Below are 20,739 nucleotides of genomic sequence, written 5' to 3' on the forward strand. Positions count from 1 at the left end.
GCAAGAAAAGGTTGACTTGGAAACACGGTTAACTACCTGACACCGAGAAAGATTAACGCGATAATGTTAATATTTACAGGTGATGATTAGAGCACAGATCCCGATTATTTAAGGAAATTAAGAATAATAATAATAATAATAATTAATTAAAGTTACGGAGCAGTGAGGATGTTGGTGGTGAAGGACGAAATGTCACGTGCCACTAGTTTGTAAATACGGATTTAGCTTTGCGGGAAACGCGGGACCTTTTTTCTCAGTCTCCTTTAGGTTTCCCATGTGCCTCTTATTCCTTTTCCGTAGCTAACATTTCCCTCATTTCTCTTTGGCCAAAAGACTTGTTCCCAGCCAAGGATAAGAGTAATCTAAAACTTATATTTTTTAATTTTTAAAGATTTAAATTTTTAAATTAAAAAATAAGAACATATAAATCTCTGAAATTAGAGACAAATGGCCAAACCCGAAACTTGGGTTAGATTTAAACTGAATCCGTTCTAGCTTAAACTCGATTCGAATGAGTTCTTTACAAGCTCAAGCTATTCTTCAAATTTTTCAATTAAATTTTTTGATACAAAATGATATCATTTTGATTAATATGTATTAAAATAATATCATTTTAATAACAAAAAATAAATTGAATCAAATTCAAACCGAGTTCAAGCTTGATTTTCACAAACTTGAACTCAAACTCAACTATATGTAAATTGAACTAAGTTTGAATTCAATTCAATTTGAATCTAACTCTATCTGAAACAAAGATGACTCTGGCTTGAAGCCAGTAAAAGTTAAATTATTTTCCTACAATTAGAACGTGGTGCATTAAAAAATTAATTTACATGTTTATTTTAATTTTCTTTTTAATTCTCTAGTTCTAGTTGTCTTTTTTTTTTTTTTTAATTTGATAGAGAACTCTACAAACATATGTTTCTTTTTTAATTCAAACAATCATGGTTAATAGTGTTCACACTATCGTGCATGAACACAATAGTAACAGCTAGGCATGCGTATATATTTTAAATGCATAAATAAATATATACTTATATATATCATCCCATGATTAGATATTATTTTATTTTTAATTCAAACTCATTAAATTACATAATAACATATATTAAATATTTATTTATTTATATACTTAAAATAGATATACATAGTTTTATCGGTATTTTTTTCATAGTAATGCTTATAATACATGGTTTTAATTAAAGAGTAATATTATGTGTATATATTTTTAATACACAATTTGAATACATAGTTAATATATTATCGTGTGATTGAGTGTTATTTTAACTTTAATTTAAATTGTTCAATCATACAATAATATATCGTCTGTATATTTAAATTATATAATAAAAATATGTATATATAGTTTTATTGATAATGGAAATTGGTAGAACATGGCGAATATTTTGCTTCCATTGAGTTCAATATTTTCGAGAAAATTTTGAACATATATTACACATGATACATATTTAGGGGACATGAATTAGGCATCAAATGTGAAACATAATAAATTTGTGTCAAGAAAGGTGATGAGGATATTACTCTTTACATGAATTTCAATTTCTTAAGAAAATTCAAAGATTTGGTACATGTTGTGACTTCCTATCCTTGTACATTGATTGTGATATGCCATTGCAATGTTGGGTCAATCTTATGACAAAATTATTATTATTTTATTTTAAGTGTGAAATTATAACACGACTCTGTTTATATAATTTAGAAAGTACAATTTGATCTAGAGAATTACATTTTTGACCCGTCTCTGTTTAAATAGAGAAGAGATTTCTTAATAAAAATGAGGATTAAAATAACTAAAAACTTAACAGTTGGGGACAAAACGAAGACGAATTAAATATGTTTCTAATCTGTCCCTCTCTCAACTTGTCCTCTATTCAATTAGTCTCCTCTCCTATATATATATTTCCTAAATCTTTACATATTGAATTATACTTCAAAGTTTTGAATAATTACAAATATCACATGACATCTAATAAATATTCTTTTTTTTTTTAAGCTGAGCAATGCTATATGTACATAATTTGGATATGTAAACGATGCGTTATTATATAATTGAATATTGTTTTATTTTTAATTTAAAATTATTTAATCATATGATAACACATAATTTATATAGCAAAATTATATATAAAAAGTATGTATGCATAGTTTTTAATGAGGATGTAAAGGAGAAAGTGTGAAAATTTTTTCCAATGAAAAAGGGAGAGAATTTTTCCACAAGAACAAGTTAGACCGATGACGAGGTGGGGAGATGGATAACAATTGTTTGAGAGCTATATTGTGTCTAAATACAGTCTTATTTTTTTAAATAACATTGCTTGTTAATAATTAAAAATTACAATAAACATATATGTATCTATTTTGAGTACATATTTATATATATTATTATATGATAAAATAATTTTAAATTAAAATTAAAATATTATTTAATTATATAATAATATAATAATATATATTTATTTTTTATTTAAAATAGATATATATTTTTTTATTAAAAAAATTAATTAAATTGCCTCAACTATTTATAGATTCCAATTCTCATCAATTTTATTTCCTTATTCCATCATTTTACACGAACTTTCTAACGTGGAAAGTGACGTGAAACTCATTTCATGTTTGTCGTCACAAAAGGATGAGGTGGGCCACGTGAGTTGACCCCGCAACTCACGTGCAAATTTACGGTTGGGCATCCCAAAATGACACCCACGCTTTGAATGGGCCAGCCCAACCAACTAACCCTACTTAGAACTGGGTCCCACTCATTTATTTCCAGAAAACCTATAATTTTTCTAGGCAATAATAATAAAATAAATAAATTATAACTATATTATGGATAAAATAAAGAATAACTTCCATTCTCACCCCCGAAGTTTAGTCTAACAAACTTGTTCAGGCAGAAATGGCATAAATAACATTTTTCACACAAAATAAAATTCTATTAATGAAAAAATCAACAAACTAAAATTATCATTTTATCATAATTATTTTATCTTTTAAAATTATCAAATAGTTAAAAATAACAAAAATAAAAAATAAAAATTTTTAAATATCTAAATCACATAAAAACCCACTTATTATTCTTTGTTTTTACCCTCACCATTTTTTTCTTTTTCAAGTTTTAAGCAAAAAACGATGACAAATTGTAATGGTAATTGTACTATTAGAACTATAGATAAGAGTGTCGATAACATATACACAGGTGAACTATAATAGTAAAATAGAGGTGTCAATGAATTTTTGGGAATTTTTGGTAAACCAAAAAAATTTGGAGATGTTTTGAAAATTATAAATTGCATTATATCCTTCAATAGTTTAAAAAATGACAGTCATGCCTCAAATAATTAAATAAATAAAAATAATTAAAAATGTAAATATCATATTATAAATTATTAAACCCATATATTTTTTTCAATATATAAAAGTGGAAATGATAATTTTTGATGGAGTGTTGTATGACTAGGGTTTCTAAATCACCTTTGTTTATTCCCATACGAAATCAAATTTTTTTTGCAATGAAGAACTCTACTCAAATCGAACCATTTCTTTAAACTCAAACCAAACACACAAAACATGACAAGCTAAGACTATCTCTTTATTAATATCACACTAGAATCTCGATTTATTATTAAATAATACTTACAAAGTAGACTAATACAATAAATAATATTCCTATAATCATAACTACAAATAGAAAATAATTCTCTAAAATTGAGGGAATATCATTCTTTAAACTGATAAAATTATGTATACAAATAATGATACATCATCGTGTGATTAAGTAATTTTAAATTAAAAATAAAATAATATTTAATAATCTAATAATATATTATTATTTATAAATAAAATTATATTGATTATTCATGCACAAAATTCTACTCCTTTAAAACTCGAGTCAATAAACAAGTAGACTTAAAAGAAAAATAAAGATTCCAAAGACAACAAATAATATTGCTTTTCCTTTTCCAATTTTATTTAGTGTCACAAATATTATTCAATTCCTTAAAGCCATCTCCCACTTATCTTTGTGTCTCACACTAATTTTCAACTTTAATGTTTTATGATTTAAAAAATAAAATTTAAAAATACTAGAAAGAATTAGCGTGAAGCAAAAGCACACACAAAAATAAGGGTGGATATCAATTGCGTAAAATTTAAATATCTTTATATTTAAGTTCGATTAAAAGAGAAAATAGTTAGATATAAATTTAATTTAAATTTATTAAGTCAAAATTAAGCATAATTCGAGTTTAATTCAAATAAAAAATAATTTATTTTGATTCAACTTAAGTTTAATGTGAATTAATTATTCGAATTTGTAGTTAAAGTTTATGATTCATTATTAAAATGATATCATTCTACCTAAATAATAAGTGAAGTCATTAATTTGAACTGAATCGAACTATTAATTAGAATCATGATAATTAAATCATGTATCTTATTGTATATCAAAAATCAAATTTTCTTATATCATGTATTGAATATCATGTCATATAATGCGTCTTTGATACAATAATATAATAAAATATTAATAAAACAATAAAAAATTTTAATTGACACATCATCATTTTAGAAAATATTAAAATATTTTAAAACTTTTAAAAAAATTTATATACACATTTACTCTATTTTCATTTAAAAAAAAGTGTGTTAATATTATATTATATGATATGTTTATGATATCATATTAATTCAATATATCTTATAATATATATCGTTTTTTACTTATATTGTATTATATTATAAGATATTAATAATTATAATTCAAATAATAGATTTAAACTGAATTTGAATTAAATCAAATATCTGTTAGTTTAAATTTGACTTAATTAAAAAATATTCAAAATTTAAAATTTAAATTTAAATTAACTTAACCCTAATTGAATTGATTCGATTCAAAACCAGCTCTGCATGAAAGCGGCTGACGTGCGAACCAAACGACGTTGTTCAATGAGAGTTTTGGCCAGTAACGGTGGACATTCCCTGCTGAAGGAATCCGTTTAGGGATGGGTTAACTAAATGCTTTTTATTCTGTGGATTAGGATAAATAATCGTTCTTTTTCTTTGGAATAATGAATAAAGACAGTTGTCAATATTCCCGTGGAATCCGCTCTCCATCACGTGAATAAAAATGCCTGCCGACCACTTCCTCACGCCTCCTCCCAAATCACGTGGCCAACTCATCTGGGCCCCCACCAATATAAACGGGATCCCGTTTTTCCATTTATATTTTAATTTAATTGGAAGTGGTTTTACCAATAATTAAAGAAATCCCGTTTTTGTTTTGTCAATTTCTTTAGTTTTCTTGTCACATCACATCAACTTTCCTTGTATTTTAATAATTAAATCCCGTAAATATTAAATTTGATCAATTAATTATGGATAGGTTTAAATTTGACAAACATTTCTGCTAATTTTTTTTAAATTAAGAATATATAATTTTTAATTAAAAATTTCTTAATTAAGATTAGAATCTATAATTTTTAATATATTAATAAAATATATAATTTAATACATAAATAATAATATATTATTATATAATTAAATAATTTTAAAATAAAATAAAATAAAAATATATTATTATTTATACATACAATATTATTTCTTTTTAATATGACCTATTAACTTAAATTACAAAAAGTTTTTTATATGAAATTTATTTTGAGTCAATTTAATACGATTCAAAACTAAAATGGGTAGTATTAAGGTTAACACGAAAGTAACTTGAACCGACACAAATATTTAGAGAAATGTTACTTCAATAGGATTTGTTATAAATAAATTAGAGAAATATTGAAGAACAACATCACTAACAATTATAATCGTTATCGATTACATATAATTGTAATTACTTATATTATTCTCAATTTTTATTTAAATATTTTATTTTTTTTTATTCAATATTAAGAATGTAATTCAGGTAACAAAATTATTAACGTATTTTGAATGTTTTGACATATAACTTAAACAAGACAAAATCTTCTATTGTGCGTTTTATTAAAGTATGTTAGGGTAATTCAATAAATAAATTAAATTATTAAAAATAATTTTAATAGGCAAATTTAGGTTATTTTAAATTGTGTTGAATTAATTTGAATATTAGAACGTTAGATTAATGTTAAAATTTTTCGATATAATTTTAATTTAAATAAAATTAGAGTTAAAATTCTTTACTGTAAAATTTATACTGATGTAACGTAAACGCAATCTGATACTATGAACTGTCGAGGCGACGAGCTGTTTCTTCTGTTACTGGGCCGGGGGTTGTTTGTTGGTTCATTCCTTACTGTAGAAAATACGTGGGCGTACAAAGGGCACGTGAGTATGGAGGAAGCAGCCCACGTGTGCCCATCCCCAACCGTTCATCTACGACCCTGCCTGCCGTCTCCCGTGCGGTGGGGTCACATTCGCCGTTTTCTTTGGCCTTTTTTTTCAGTGGGAACGTCACGCCGTTTGTTTTGGCTTAACGGCGGTATGGGCGTGATTTGGGATTTGATAGAGAGAAAGAAGAACAATAAGAATACGTGAGAGCACGTGCTGGTAGTGTAGGCGGTGGCTTTTCTCTCTTTCTCGTGACGGTGTCACGTGCAGATGGGAAAATGGACCCAACAAATTATTAATCTTTAAAAACTGAACTTAGTGGGGGCATGTGCAATCCTTTCCCAAGTGACCTGTCGTTTACGGGTCAATTTATTTTTGAAAGTGAAAGGGGGTTCACGTGCTGACGTGTAAGTGTCACGTGCACGACTGGCGTGTTGTTTTGGCTGGTAATAACCTGTGAAACGTGGCCCAATCTCTTGTGGGACAAGTGTCTTAGATTCGCGGGTTCCAATTCCTTGTGGATCCATTTTTGTTTTTTGCCTTCAATTTTTTTGTCTCTCATGAAAAATATCAGAGAGAAAAAAAAATTTAAAAAAAAAAAAAAGGTAAAGGGGAGAGAGTTAACTGTCAGAGACGGTAATGGTTGCCATATGCTAATTTGAAATTTTAAAATAATTTTAAAATATAAATTTGAATAAAATTTTTAAATAATTATTTTATTTCTGATAATAAAAATAAAATTAAATATATAAATAAATATTTAATTTTTTTAAATAAATATTTAATTTTTTTAGTAATTAACAAATAAAAATTGAATTTATTTCACACATTGGGTTGTATGTAGTCGTTAGGCCTTTTAAAACAGTAGCTCATTGATCGAGGCCACCTAACCTCAGGGAACACCTGTTGGTGGCCGGTTTTCTTGGCACGCCAATCTACAAGAAGTTTGTAAATTCTGATTCGTTTTGGAATTAAAGGGCTTTATGGGTTGGGTCGTTTTGGGCTTATTTTAGTCCAGCCCAATTCCAATTCTAAAATTGCAAGAAAATAAGGTATGGATATGCTTGCGGCTGTGGGTTATGGGTGTTAGTATTCTATTATATATAATATATATAGTACGGTATAATTAAAAAATTAATATATATTTATTTTAAATATATAAATAAATATATATTTATATATATTATCATATGATTAGATGATTTTAAATTAAAAATAAAATAAAATTTAATTATATAGTAACACATATAAGTGTATATTTATTTGTATACTCAAAGTAAGTATGCATAATATTGCTCTAATACAATATGATATAAATAAAAAATAATATATACACTAAAGTGTATCAAATTAATAGGATACAGTAGATATATCGTATAATGCAATATGTATATTGTGATACGATATATATTACCTATTACATATTGATACATTTTAAAAAAAATGATGATATAATAAGAGTATATATGAAAAATTTTAAATTTTTTGGAGTGTTTGTTATATTCTTTAATATGATGAAGTGATGATTATAATTTTGGCCAAAGGACTATTTTACCCTCAAGTTTAAGTGTTATCTCAAAGACAGATCAATGAGGTTTAAAAAATTCAAAATTCTATCCATCTATTAAAAATCACAGTTATGGTTAGGGGTAAAATAGTTATTTAATAAAAAATTTTAAAAATTTAAAGTTTTGTTACATGTCCACTCCTCAGTTTGAAATCTCACAATTCAGCCCCCACTTGAAGTTTGAAAAATTAAAATTTCCCCCCTAGGGTTTGCAAATCAAGGTTAGAATCATCGGAGATGGTCGTCTCTGGTGGCGTTGGCTCTCCATCTTGACTTAACTCTCCCTGCCAATCACTTCCCAGCCATCGACGTAGGCTATTTTCTCAGACAAAAAAGAAATCATCTTTGTCGGAGTGTCTTCGTCTCGGACAAAGATGATTATCGGTGATCTTAGATGGCCACGTCATCTCCGTCTGAAACCTCCAAAGGTCTTCTTCTTATGAGACGAAGAAAATCCGACGAAGACGTGTAGGAGGAACTAGCCTATGCTGGTGGCTGAGAAGTGATCGACAAGGAAAGTTGAGTCGGGAAAAAGAGCCAACGCCACCGGAGACGACCATCTCCGATGATTCTAACCTTGATTTGCAAACCCTAGGGGAGAAATTTTAATTTTTTAAACTTCAGGTGGGGGCTGAATTATGAGTTTTCAAGTTGAGGGGGGCCAAAGAAATAAAACTTTAATTTTTTTGTTAAAAGATAATTTTACCCTTTCCCTTAACTAAGATTTTTAATGGATGGGTGAGATTTTAGATTTTTCAAACCTCACGGGTGTGTTTTGTAATAGCACTTAAACTCGGGTGGAAAATAGTATTTGGCCTGTAATTTTTTATTATTTTATTTTTAAAATACTGTCCTATAATATAATATATTGCAAAAATATAGGTTTTTGTTACCTAATTTGTTTACCGCAAATCAAAGTTGTACCAAATTAGTGTCTGATGCATAGCTTCTTTTACTTGCCTTGGCAATGATTTTAGGTAGACATTAACGGCTGAAGAGTGAAGAGTCATCTATCTCACTCAGCATTTCTCCTTCTCATCTGCAAAACGCAACAAATTCCGAAAGCAAATAAAGGTCAGCTCTCAACAACCCTCTAGTTACAGTTGTTCATTAAAACTATGGAAAAAAGACTTACTCCCACCCAAGGTTTAGCGTATTTCCAAAAAATTTCATCCGTAAAGTTTTAAAAATCCAAATACTAATTTATGAGTTAGCTTTCTGTTAGAGTAAATAGTAAAACCGTTATTTCTTATATTTTATCTTATTTTATTTTTCAGATTTTAAAAATTGACATTTTACTCTAGTTTTAACTCTATCTCTCCCAAATCTTTAGGGTTTTTTTTTCCTTTCTATCGACGGTGATAGTAGCCATCGCCATCTTTGCTTTTTTCAAAACTCCGATCATCTTCTCGTTTTGCAAAAGACATCGATAGAGACAAAAAATGCATAATTTAATTTGAAATTTTCATACTTAACCATTCAAACTTTCTCTTAATACAAACGTAATTCAGTTTGAACCATTCTAAAGAGAGTAAAGTTGGAAGCATTGTACTGTGATTTACAAGTGAGAAAAGAAACTATAAACCATATGAAGATGATCTTTTCAAATGATTGGAAATATTTGAAATCATAAACCTAATCCTTATCTTCTTATATTTGACTCACATTTTGATCTACCTGTCCCTTTGATGCCTTGCACTTTTGATCACTTCAATCTTCTCATATTAAAATGCCTGTCATTTTCTCTCTAGACTTGCCACTTGTTGAAGATGAGAGTGGATAAAAGTCAAGAACCAATGGAATTCAAAAGGTGAAAAAGAGAAGAAGACGAACCCTTTTCTAACTCATCGTGGGGCCAATTCACGGGAATGGATTGAAAGGCAATATCAGAGAATTTTCGTCTACACTCATGGGTTTTGAATAGGCCGAATGACTCTTTCCCATCTTGCGTAAAATTTACGTTCTGGTTTGGATTATAAAATGGTTTGTTTTAGATTAAAAAATTTTTTAATTATTTTTTTCGGTTTGGGTTACAGTTTTAATAATTTTTAAACTGAACCAAACTAAATTATATTTTTTAAAAATACATATATATAATTATATTTATCAAAATTTTTTAATAAATAATTAAGTGTATAATTTATTTTTTCATATTTATTTTGTTATTTTATATATATATATTTCATAATTATTTTATATATTTATATTATGTTTTAAAAATTATAATTTAATTAAATGATTAGGTATTATTTTATTTTTAATTTAAAATCGATCAATCATATAATGACACATTATTTTTATACTTAAATTATGTCTCAAAAATAAGTAAATATAGTTTTATTTATATTTTTTAATCTATCAAATATAAATAATATTATATGTCTAATTTTATATATAAATAATATATTATCATATAATTAAATAAATTTAAATTAAAAATAAAATAATATTTAATTATATAATAATATAATATTATTTATATATAAAATTACAATAAAACTATGTGTACCCACTTTGGATACACAAATGTGTACACGTTTATATGTGTCATCATATGATTGAATGATTTTGAATTAAGAATAAAATAATAACCAATCATATGATGACACATATGAATATGTATATATTTGTGTATTTAAAATAGGTACATATAGTATTGCTCATAAAATTATATGCGCCGGCCTATTTACATAGTTTTATTAATGAAATATTATTACGGATTTTGATATTTTACCTGATTCGCAGTCAGTATCCTAAAAAGTGTGAAAGAAATTTTTGACATCATGCATTAAAATCCTTCCAAAATTCGCCCTAAATTCTCATCTTTTTGTAATAATAGTGGCCATCTAGAGTTTTTTAAACATCTCAATTTAATCCCTATTTTACTTCGGTTTATAGATCTTCTTCTTGGACAACCAACCATCATTGGCTTTATCCCTCTTGCCATCTTGGTTGATTGGTTTTTCTTCTTCGATCGTCTTCATCAGAGAGGAAAGGAAAAGCAACAAACAATATAAAAATGAGAGATTAATGGTTAGTATGATAAATTGTCATCGAAGAGAAGGAGAAAGGAAGATCGGGGTATAACTAAAATTTTTTAAAAATTTAGAGGGGCAACTGTATATGATAAAAAGATAGAGTTTTGTAATCTTAAATTTCTGATAAAAAAAGTTAATTTTTAAATTTGAAAAATATGAGTTTAGATGGTAAAAATAAAAATTTGAAAATTTAAAGGTAATTTTAAAATATGAGTTTAAATAAAATTTATATATAATGATTTTATTTTTGATTGTAATGGTAAAATTTAACAAATAGATAAATATTTAGATTTTTTATAGTTAATGGGTGAGAAGTAACTTGCATCAAACCTTGGGTGGGACATAGTTATTTGGCCTATATAGTAAACCACCGGTTTTGTTTGATTGGTATGACATTTGTCATATTTACTTTTTATATTATGTCTGCCCGGTATACGGGAAGCAGGTGTTGCTCTGTGTAACGGGGACATTTCCACCAACCCAACCAATCACTATCTTCCACGTCATTCACACGTGTCACCCTTGCGCTGATGATTGCAACTTCTGATCTCATCAGACGGCTTTCATTTGGGGTTGTTCACTTAGAAACGAGGTGTATTGAATTGACCGTCCAGGACTAGAGTACGGGCTTTTTAACCATCAAGGACCAAAATTTTTAATTTGTTATTTATTTTTTTTCATTTTTTCTGCCTCATGGTAATTAAGAGATTGGAATTTCAGTTTGAATTTAAGGTTTTCGACCTTAATGAAAAGAAAATTCTCCAATAAAAATAAGAAAAGAGACAAGGACAGGACAAAAAATCTTTGCAATCAGAGTTAGGATACACGTATCCCTTTTCTGCCCTCATCCTTATCTTCGTCTCTATCTTTGTCCCAATTTATTTATTTTAAAATATTTACTTAAAATACTAATATATTTTTATAATTTTAAATTATTTATATTTTTGTTATTCATGTTAAAACGGTTAATATATAATATTTGTAACATTTAAAATGGTGGATTGATTTTAATGTTAATTAATTTTTTATTTAATATATTTATATTGTGTTTATAAAATATATAAAAAAGATTTTTTCTTTTAGGGAGAGAATTATTTTTCCCAAAGAGGGGATGAAGAATTTTTTTTATCCCCGTAATAGGAATGAGAATTGAGATATCCTCTCGATCCTTTTCTATTGCCATCCCTACATTCTATATAGGTTCAGGCATGAATTTTCCTTTTTTTTTTTTTAACAAATAAGAAAATTTTAAATTGAGGAGAGAGCAAAAATTCCAATAAACTAATCTATAAAGTTTGTATATAGTTATGAGTCAAAAAGTTGTGAAACGGAGAACCTTATGGTAAATTCAATTGAGAACCGTCAAAGTTTCTTCCTCGATGCTCATAAGAAACCAGAAGGAAAACCACTTTAAAAAAGAAACATTCTCAGGAGAATCCACGATAGAGAAGAGAGAAAGAAAGAAAGAAGAGAGAGGGCGAGAGAGAAGGAGAGGCTTAGTTTTTAGTTTCAAAGGTCACTCTATTCAACTCTCAAGCTATTGAATTCTCAACCGTTGATCTTTCAGAATAGTTTGTTCGACGCTCCCGATTCTCTCTTCTCTCACTGATCTTCCCTCGGTAGTCTCTCCAGTTCGGTGAGTTTTCCTTTCAAAACTATATGATTTGATGCTCTGTTCTTCTTGCATGAGTTTGTTTTATCCGGTTTTTGCATTCTTGTTCTTTACTCTTCAAAGCTTTCTTTCTTTCATGAATTGATAACAAGCTAAAGTGAGTCTTTCTATGCCTTCTTTTGAGGTGCGGTTTGTTGCTTGTTTAACAAGAAAATGTGTAAAAGGAAAAGAAATGGATGGAAGGAAGAAAGGAAATAAAAAATTTTAATTAAACTAGTTACTTTATTCGCTGATCAATGTCTAACAAAATGAGAGGGCGTACTAAACATAGGCTGTATGGCTTTTATCAGCCGAGTGAAGGGGTACTAAATTTGGATTACGATTCTCTGTCAGGCCCTTAGTTTTCTCAACCACCAAACAGAATTAGTTACAAATTAGTACTTGGTACAGGTAGTGAGATATTGTTTTAATGTGTAGAAACCGTGTTGTTTCTTTCTCTTTTCTTTTCTTTACATATATTTGATGATGATCGTTTATTTCTTTGATTGAATTCAGAAATTTACTTTTTCTGCATGAAGATCGTTTCTGTTTGTTGCTAAGTTGGACTTTATGTTATGTAATTATGTCTTGAATTTTGCTGATTATGTTTCGAATATGCAGGTTGGTGATGGAGCCTTTGGCTATTTCTTCATGATTTGGATTTGAATTGGTGATTGGGTGGCGGTTCCATTGATAATTTGATGATTGATCGGCACACATATATCTCCCTCTTTCAATTGGTGTCAGGCTGTGGCACCTGCTTGAGGGGGAAGAATAATCTCTACCGTGAAATCACAGTTGTTGCGGGCCTTGAAAACAACAGGCTTTCGGATGTCTCAGAATTTTGGGAGTCCCGTTCAGACACAGATGGTTGTTTCAGTTTTGAATAGTCATTGCGGTATAGAGTATCATGGTGACTTAAGAACAAAATCCACAGGGACAAGGCGAGTGTTTGTACAGACTGATAATGGATGTGTTTTGGGGATGGAGTTGAATAGAAATGACAATGCTCGCACGGTGAAGAGAAGGCTGCAGCTTGCACTCAATGTACCTACTGATGAGAGCTCCTTGACATTTGGAGATCTTACGCTCAACAATGATCTCAGTGCCATTCGAAATGATTCTCCTCTTCTTTTGACTAGGAATGCCATGCACCGGAGCTCATCAACTCCATGTCTTTCACCTACTGGAAAGGATCAACAACAAAGGGATCAGAGTGGTCCAATTGAGATATTGGGAAGCTTGAGTTGCTTCCCTAGAACAAATGAACTTATTAAGGATATTTTTAAGGCTATCAAGAATGGTGTTGATCCCATCCCCATCCATAGTGGGCTTGGCGGTGCTTACTTCTTCAGGAACTGCAAAGGTGACAATATTGCTATTGTTAAGCCAACTGATGAGGAACCTTTTGCACCAAATAATCCCAAAGGATTTTTAGGGAAAGCTCTTGGGCAGCCAGGCTTGAAACGATCAGTGAGAGTTGGTGAAACAGGTTTTCGCGAAGTAGCTGCCTACCTTTTGGACTACAATAACTTTGCAAATGTGCCTCCAACTGTTCTTGTAAAAGTTACACACTCTATCTTTAATCTCAATGATGCTGTGGTGGGAAATAAGCTTCACAAGAGGGAGAAAGTTAGCAAGATTGCATCTCTGCAGCAGTTCATGCCTCATGATTTTGATGCTGGTGACTACGGAACCTTAAGGTTTCCAGTCGCTGCTATACATAGAATAGGGATATTGGATATCAGGATCTTTAACACCGATAGGCATGCTGGAAACCTTCTAGTGCGGAAGCTTGGTGGTGTTGGGAGATTCAGTCAAGTGGAGCTCATTCCAATTGATCATGGCCTTTGCTTGCCAGAGTGCTTGGAAGATCCATACTTTGAGTGGATTCATTGGCCTCAGGCTTCAATTCCCTTCTCTGAGGATGAGCTCGAGTATATAAAAAATTTAGATCCCCTTCATGACTCTGAGATGCTACGGACAGAGCTACCCATGATTCGAGAGGGATGTCTCCGAGTTTTGGTACTCTGCACAATATTCCTTAAGGAAGCAGCTGCTTTTGGACTCTGCCTTTCTGAGATTGGTGAGATGATGAGTAGAGAATTTAGTTCCAAAGAGGAGGAGCCGAGTGAGCTCGAGGCTTTATGCCTCGAGGCTCGGAGAATCATGATTGACAGGGAGTTATCATACTTCGATGGCAATGGAAGAGAGGAACAATGTCTGTTTGATCTAGATTGTGAAGATGCAGAGTTTGAGAGTGGAGACATTCCATCTGAACTAGAGACTCTTGAAGAGGAACAATGGAACTGGATTCAAACAACTCCCAAAGTATCCCAACCTGTTAACATCCATGAGAGAAGCTGGCCTCACCTCGATGCAAAACCAGAAGAAAGTCAACTGATGGGTTCCATATCTGAAAGCATAAGAAGTGCAGATGAAAAGCTATCGAATTGCCAATGTTTCGTTAAGCTTGTTGATATGAAGGAAGGAGAATGGAGTGTGTTTCTTGAACAGTTTAAGGAGCTGCTCCACCCTGCTTTCACCAAAAGAAGGTGCTCAACTATTGGGTGGAGACAGAGACAGAGGCTTGGAACTTCATGCAAGTTCTGAATGAATGGTTAAGGTTTTGCGTTAAGTAAAAAGGCAAAGAGTGAAGAATAAAATGTTGCGAGCAATTCTATATGTTTACACTTTTAGTATACAATTTAAATACATAGATGATATATTATTATGTGATTAGATATTATTTTCTCTTTAATTCAGAATCATTTAATCATATGAGGACACATTATATATGTGTATATAGTTTTATTGAAATATATTACTAATTTGCCTCTTGAAAGAATAGGTATAAATATTTCATGTCTTATTTACACTTAGTTTTAAATAATTAATTAAATATTTAAATAATATGTTATATAAAATAAGTACCCAATTGGATGCACAACCAAAGATGAGACTGTAGATGAAAACCATTTTGCAAGTTGAATTATTTATTCAAGCACTAACTTAGAAGGGAGGTTATACTGGGGCCGGCAGAATTATGATTTCTAAAAATTACACCCAAGGTGCCTACCAAATTTTTCACAGGTCCATTTGACGATAATTCCATATGTTTACATATTTTTATACACAACTAACATATTTATAGATAATATATTATTATATAATTAAATATTATTTTATTTTTAATTTAAAATTATTAAATTATATAATAATATATTATCCATATTTCTAAACTATATACAAAAATTATATATTTACGTGTGAATATATTTGTATACAAAAAATATATATACATATCATTACTTTATTATATAACCTCTACAGAAAAATTTTATGGATATGTAGAATCAATAAAACTATGTGTGTATATATATATAATTTCGGTAAAAAAATAATATATTATCATGAGTAATATTATGTGTATATATTTTTTTGTATATAAATATATACGTATATAAATGTGTCCTTATATGATTAAATATTATTTTATTATTAATTTAAAATCACTTAATCATATAATATATATATATATTAAAAAAATGTATAAAATGAAAATTGCAATGAAAACTTATAGGAAAACTCATCAACCAAATGAACTAGGGATGTAAAAATATATATATTAAATTCATAATTTTACCACAAAACTAAGTTCGAAAGTTAAAACATATAAATTAAAAGTGAAATTGAAAAGAGAGTTTAATATTGTTATCTGGGAACGTAAGTTAAAATTTGATTTTAGAGACAAAAAAAAAAAAAAAGATAATATTGTTTAAATATAGGATAATTTAGAAAAATAATATAAATAAAGTAGGGTATTATAAATAATATTTTTTTTTAATGTGTAGGTTCATTATTACATCAATATAATAATTAAAATTTGTTTGATAAAAACTTTTTAGTGCAGTGTTATATATATAAATTAATTAATTGTATAAATTAAATTATATAAATTAAAATAATATTATTTTAAAATAAAAAATAAACAATTAAAGCAAGTAATCCACCACCAATGCATCCTTGGCCCGTACGTAATGTGGTCCTGAACTAAACTGCCTTTTCTGGCTCTCGTAATCCATTAATTAATCGTATTAATGACGTCATGCGTGACGTATTTCAGTCCACCAATACTGCACGAAGCCTATAAAAACGAACAATCACCTGAAATTCAAACATCTGACATCTTATTTTCTTGGTGAACCAATCGAAGCCATGGCCATGTCCACCGCCAAACCCCACATTCTCGTTTATCCATATCCAACCGCCGGCCACGTAACCCCACTCCTCGACCTCACGCGCCGCTTACTTGCCCGCGGCCTATCCGTCACCGTGTTGATCACTGAAAACAACCTATCTTTACTCCAGCCACTTCTATCCTCTCACCAATCTCTTCACCCTCTAATCTTCCCTTATCCAGAAGCTTCCAATGCAAACGGAAGCTTTAATCTCCACACCTCCCTGCACGACCTTCACTATCCCCTCCTCCTTCAATGGCTCCGATCACAAAAGCCCCCTCCCGCCGTCATGATTTTCGATTTCTTCCTCGGTTGGACTCACCAATTAGCCTCCGAGGTCGGCCTGCCACATGTCGTTTTCTCGCCGTCTGGCGCCTTTGGCTTGTCCATGTTTTTTACATTATGGCGGGATTTACCCAAAGTAGAAGACCCTAATAACGGAAACTCGTTAGTAACATTTCCGAACTTACCAAATTGTCCAGTTTTCCCCTGGTATCAGCTCCCTCCTCTTTATACAAGAAACAAAGAAGGAGAGGCAATTTGGGAATTTCGCAAGAACGTTTGGCTGGGAAATATGGCAAGTTGGGGAGTCGTTTTAAACACCTCCACTGAGTTGGAACGAGTTTACATTGAAAACATGAAGAAAGAACTCGGTCACGATTTTATTTGGGCAGTAGGACCTGTTCTGCCTCAAGATGATGACGTGGCCGGCCGTGGTGGGTCCAGCTCTATGCCATGTCACGATTTGATGGCGTTTCTCGATGCCCGTGGAGACGGTTCTGTTGTCTACGTGTGCTTCGGGAGTCGTGTCGTTCTGACACGTAAGCAAATCGACCCGCTGGCTGCCGCGTTGGAGAAAAGTGGAGTCCATTTCGTCTGGTGCGTGAAGCAGCCAGACGAGCAAAACGTGGCAGGCGATTACGGCGACATCCCAGACGGGTTCTTAGATCGTGTGGCTGGGAGGAGTTACATCATCAAGGGATGGGCTCCACAAGTGGAGATATTAAAACACCGAGCGGTGGGCGCTTTTTTAACTCACTGCGGCTGGAACTCCACGCTGGAAGGAACGGTGGCGGGTGTGGTGATGCTGGCGTGGCCGATGAGGGCGGAGCAGTTCATGAATGCACGGGTATTGGTTGAGGACTTAGGCTTGGGGATCCGAGTTGGTGAGGGGACTCAGAACATTCCGGAGTCAAACGAGTTGGCTCGATTGTTATCAGAGTCAGTGAATGGAGCCAGAGCAGAGAGGGGCAGAGCAAAGCAAGTGAAAGAGGCAGTGTTGAAGGCGGTGGCGGAAGGAGGAAGTTCGTATAGAGAATTGGATGAATTTGTTAAGAGTATCAGAAGCTTGAACGAGTAAACGGCTATGGCCGAAAGCTCAGAAGTCAGATCCATGGCCCAATTAAAGGAAACGCTGAATGGGGTGTACTTAGTAGTATTAATTTTTGCAGTCTACTTACACCGCAATCAATTTTTAATCATCGATTAAAAAAAAAAAAGGAAATTAGAATGTTGCTAATGGTAAAAGCCCAAATGCTGATGGCATTTCGGTAATATTCAGTGCTTATGAAATACAAAAATAAAAATAATTTATCATTATAGTATTCAAAAATAAAAAAGTTGTTCATTATCTTTTAATTATGTTTATAAATAGAATTAAAATATATTAATTTAAATTACAACATAATTTAATAATTATTGATTTACTGCAATCTAATGGATATCAGATGGAAGCTGTGGTTGAATGTTTTCATTACCATTTATCAGCTATTAAATCATTATATTGTAATGGATTAATGGCTTAAAACTGTGTTAACAAGGGTTTAAATTAAGGACAAAATTAGTAATATTCAGTTTCGAGTATTTAATTATATATTAAGTAATATCAAGTATATTTATTTTGGTTATACAAATGTGTATATATACAAAATGGCTATCGAATATATTGGAGAGGGGACGGGCATTACATGGTTGTCCTCCAAACTAGATAGGGGTCCCTATCTATTTGACAAAAATTTTTTAGAACTCCAAACTTTCAAGGATAGACATCTCATAAGGACGAATATCTTGTATCAAAAAAATTGAAAGTATAAATTTCGGTCATTTTTCGATCGTAAGAATTTTATGTCATAGACTTTATTAGTTCGTTAAATATTGATTAACAACTTTAAACTTAGTTTTGATATAATCAAAACACTTAAAGGTCTAACAGAAATTGTTAATTTTTAAAATTTAAAGAAAAATAAAATAAAATTTTATTTTTTAAAATATCATTAATTAAATAATAATTTAACTCTTAAAACTAATAAATTTTATTAACTTTAATAGTTTATAGGTGAAAGTTTGGTTTCTAATATTTAGTGGGTATTAGTTTGAGTTTTTAATAAAGTGTGGCTGAGAATAAGTCTTTTTGTTCATATTTTATAAAAAGGAGGGCAAAATGAAAGCTTCATTTATTTTTAATGTTTTCATTAATCTAATAATCTAAACCCTAAATTACTATAAAATAATCAGTTTACTTGGAAGTTCGATTTATTCAATATGAAAATTAAATCTCTTAAAAGGAAAAAATAAAATTCAATATATTTAATGAAAAAAAAGATATCTCCTATATTTATTATTCAAAAATATCCAAGAAATCCAGATAATAAACCTAATTTAAAATTTGTTTCTATTTCTAATGAAATACATTGATATCATTAATTTGATCAATAGATCGGACAAAATTTGACCCATATAAGACCTTTGTATAGGTCAAGGCTCGATCTAATTATCAAAATCAAGGATTTAAAAATCAAATCGGATCAGTTGATCAAACCGGTTGGTCTGTGAACCGGTATTGTAGTTGGGTTCTATTGAAGGCAAAACCGTTTTGGAATAGAAATCAGATTGAACAGCAATTGAACAGTCGGTTCTCGCTTGAATTGCGGTTCAATCCGGTCCATACAGATCCCAGTTCAAGGCTGCATATAAAACACTATTTTTCTTTTTTCCTCTTCCTTGCAGTGCACGCAGACGCAGTCCTCAATTGCTACAGCCAACGAATTTCCTATTCCTTGCCGACGATGGTTTAAATATGGCTGCCGACGACGACGCTACCGTCGAGGGGTGTTGGTTTGCAGGCTCACAAGGCAGCAGTTTCACGACGACTTCCCAAGCTCAGACAATGGCTGACGATGATGAGTTTTCATTGCTGTTGTGACCGTCGACTTATCATGCAATGACGAGAAACTGGTGTTTTGTAAGGCCTTATAAACTCTTTGGTGAATCAATTGCTTAAGGTTGTAAAAACTTTTGAAAGTTTCAAATTAAAAGTTTTAAATAATACTGCATGTTATGAGTTTGTGTTTGTATAGTGAGGGAACTGAAACAATATAAAGTGATAAAAACTGAATTGAAACAACAACGTACTTAAAACAGTTTTTATCCCGATCCGATTTTGACTAAATTGTAACGTATAAGAATTAAAAAGTATTTATATGAGAAGCAGAAAGTAAAGCAACAACGTACACATACAAATTTTATGATTAAATTGTAATTTCGGTCTAACCGACCGGTTCAAACGGTTCAACCGCTCCGACCAAAATCAGTACTTAAAATGATTTTTATCTCAATCCGGTTTTAAAAACCTTGATCAAAATATTGATAAATACAGGAGAAAATTACTTAAAAGGTTAAAATGAAAAATAATTTTTTTCCAAATAAGACCATTTATCTTTATTTGCGGTATTTTCTCCCCCTCCCCACTTCACTCTCGCGGTTTTTCTTCCCCAACTCTACAATTATATATTTTTTAAAAATTATATAAAATCAACTGATGCCAATTTATTTATAAAAATAATTGAAATAAATAGGAAATAATTTATATTTTTATTTATTTTAACTAAAATTTCCATTATAATTTTT

At 30.4% G+C, this 20,739-nt stretch overlaps 2 protein-coding genes across 3 annotated transcripts; both read left to right on the forward strand.

Annotated features, from left to right (window-relative positions):
* Nucleotides 1-12,346: 12,346 nt before the first annotated feature.
* LOC123204933 (phosphatidylinositol 4-kinase gamma 7-like) lies at nucleotides 12,347-15,341 on the forward strand. 2 transcript variants are annotated; one of them, XM_044621751.1, is made up of 2 exons: nucleotides 12,347-12,572; nucleotides 13,214-15,341. In XM_044621751.1, exon 2 carries the CDS (start codon nucleotides 13,424-13,426, stop codon nucleotides 15,203-15,205), a length of 1,782 nt encoding a protein of 593 aa, XP_044477686.1. In that variant the 5' UTR covers nucleotides 12,347-12,572; nucleotides 13,214-13,423; the 3' UTR covers nucleotides 15,206-15,341. The 2 variants fall into 2 exon arrangements, with proteins under 2 accessions (XP_044477686.1, XP_044477685.1); XM_044621750.1 differs by having other exon boundaries at nucleotides 12,348-12,577.
* A 1,410-nt stretch (nucleotides 15,342-16,751) lies between these two features.
* On the forward strand, nucleotides 16,752-18,245 carry LOC123203844 (flavonol 3-O-glucosyltransferase UGT89B1-like). The gene has a single exon (XM_044620293.1). It carries the CDS (start codon nucleotides 16,811-16,813, stop codon nucleotides 18,191-18,193), a length of 1,383 nt encoding a protein of 460 aa, XP_044476228.1. The 5' UTR covers nucleotides 16,752-16,810; the 3' UTR covers nucleotides 18,194-18,245.
* Nucleotides 18,246-20,739: the final 2,494 nt, after the last annotated feature.

Source organism: Mangifera indica, chromosome 20 (genome assembly GCF_011075055.1).
Source record: "Mangifera indica cultivar Alphonso chromosome 20, CATAS_Mindica_2.1, whole genome shotgun sequence".
NCBI classification, from domain to species: Eukaryota; Viridiplantae; Streptophyta; class Magnoliopsida; order Sapindales; family Anacardiaceae; genus Mangifera; species Mangifera indica.

Excerpts from the sequence above, each read along its gene's own strand:
- LOC123204933 (XM_044621751.1), top strand. The coding sequence starts at position 13,424 with ATGTCTCAGAATTTTGGGAGTCCCGTTCAGACACAGATGGTTGTTTCA.
- LOC123203844 (XM_044620293.1), top strand. The coding sequence starts at position 16,811 with ATGGCCATGTCCACCGCCAAACCCCACATTCTCGTTTATCCATATCCA.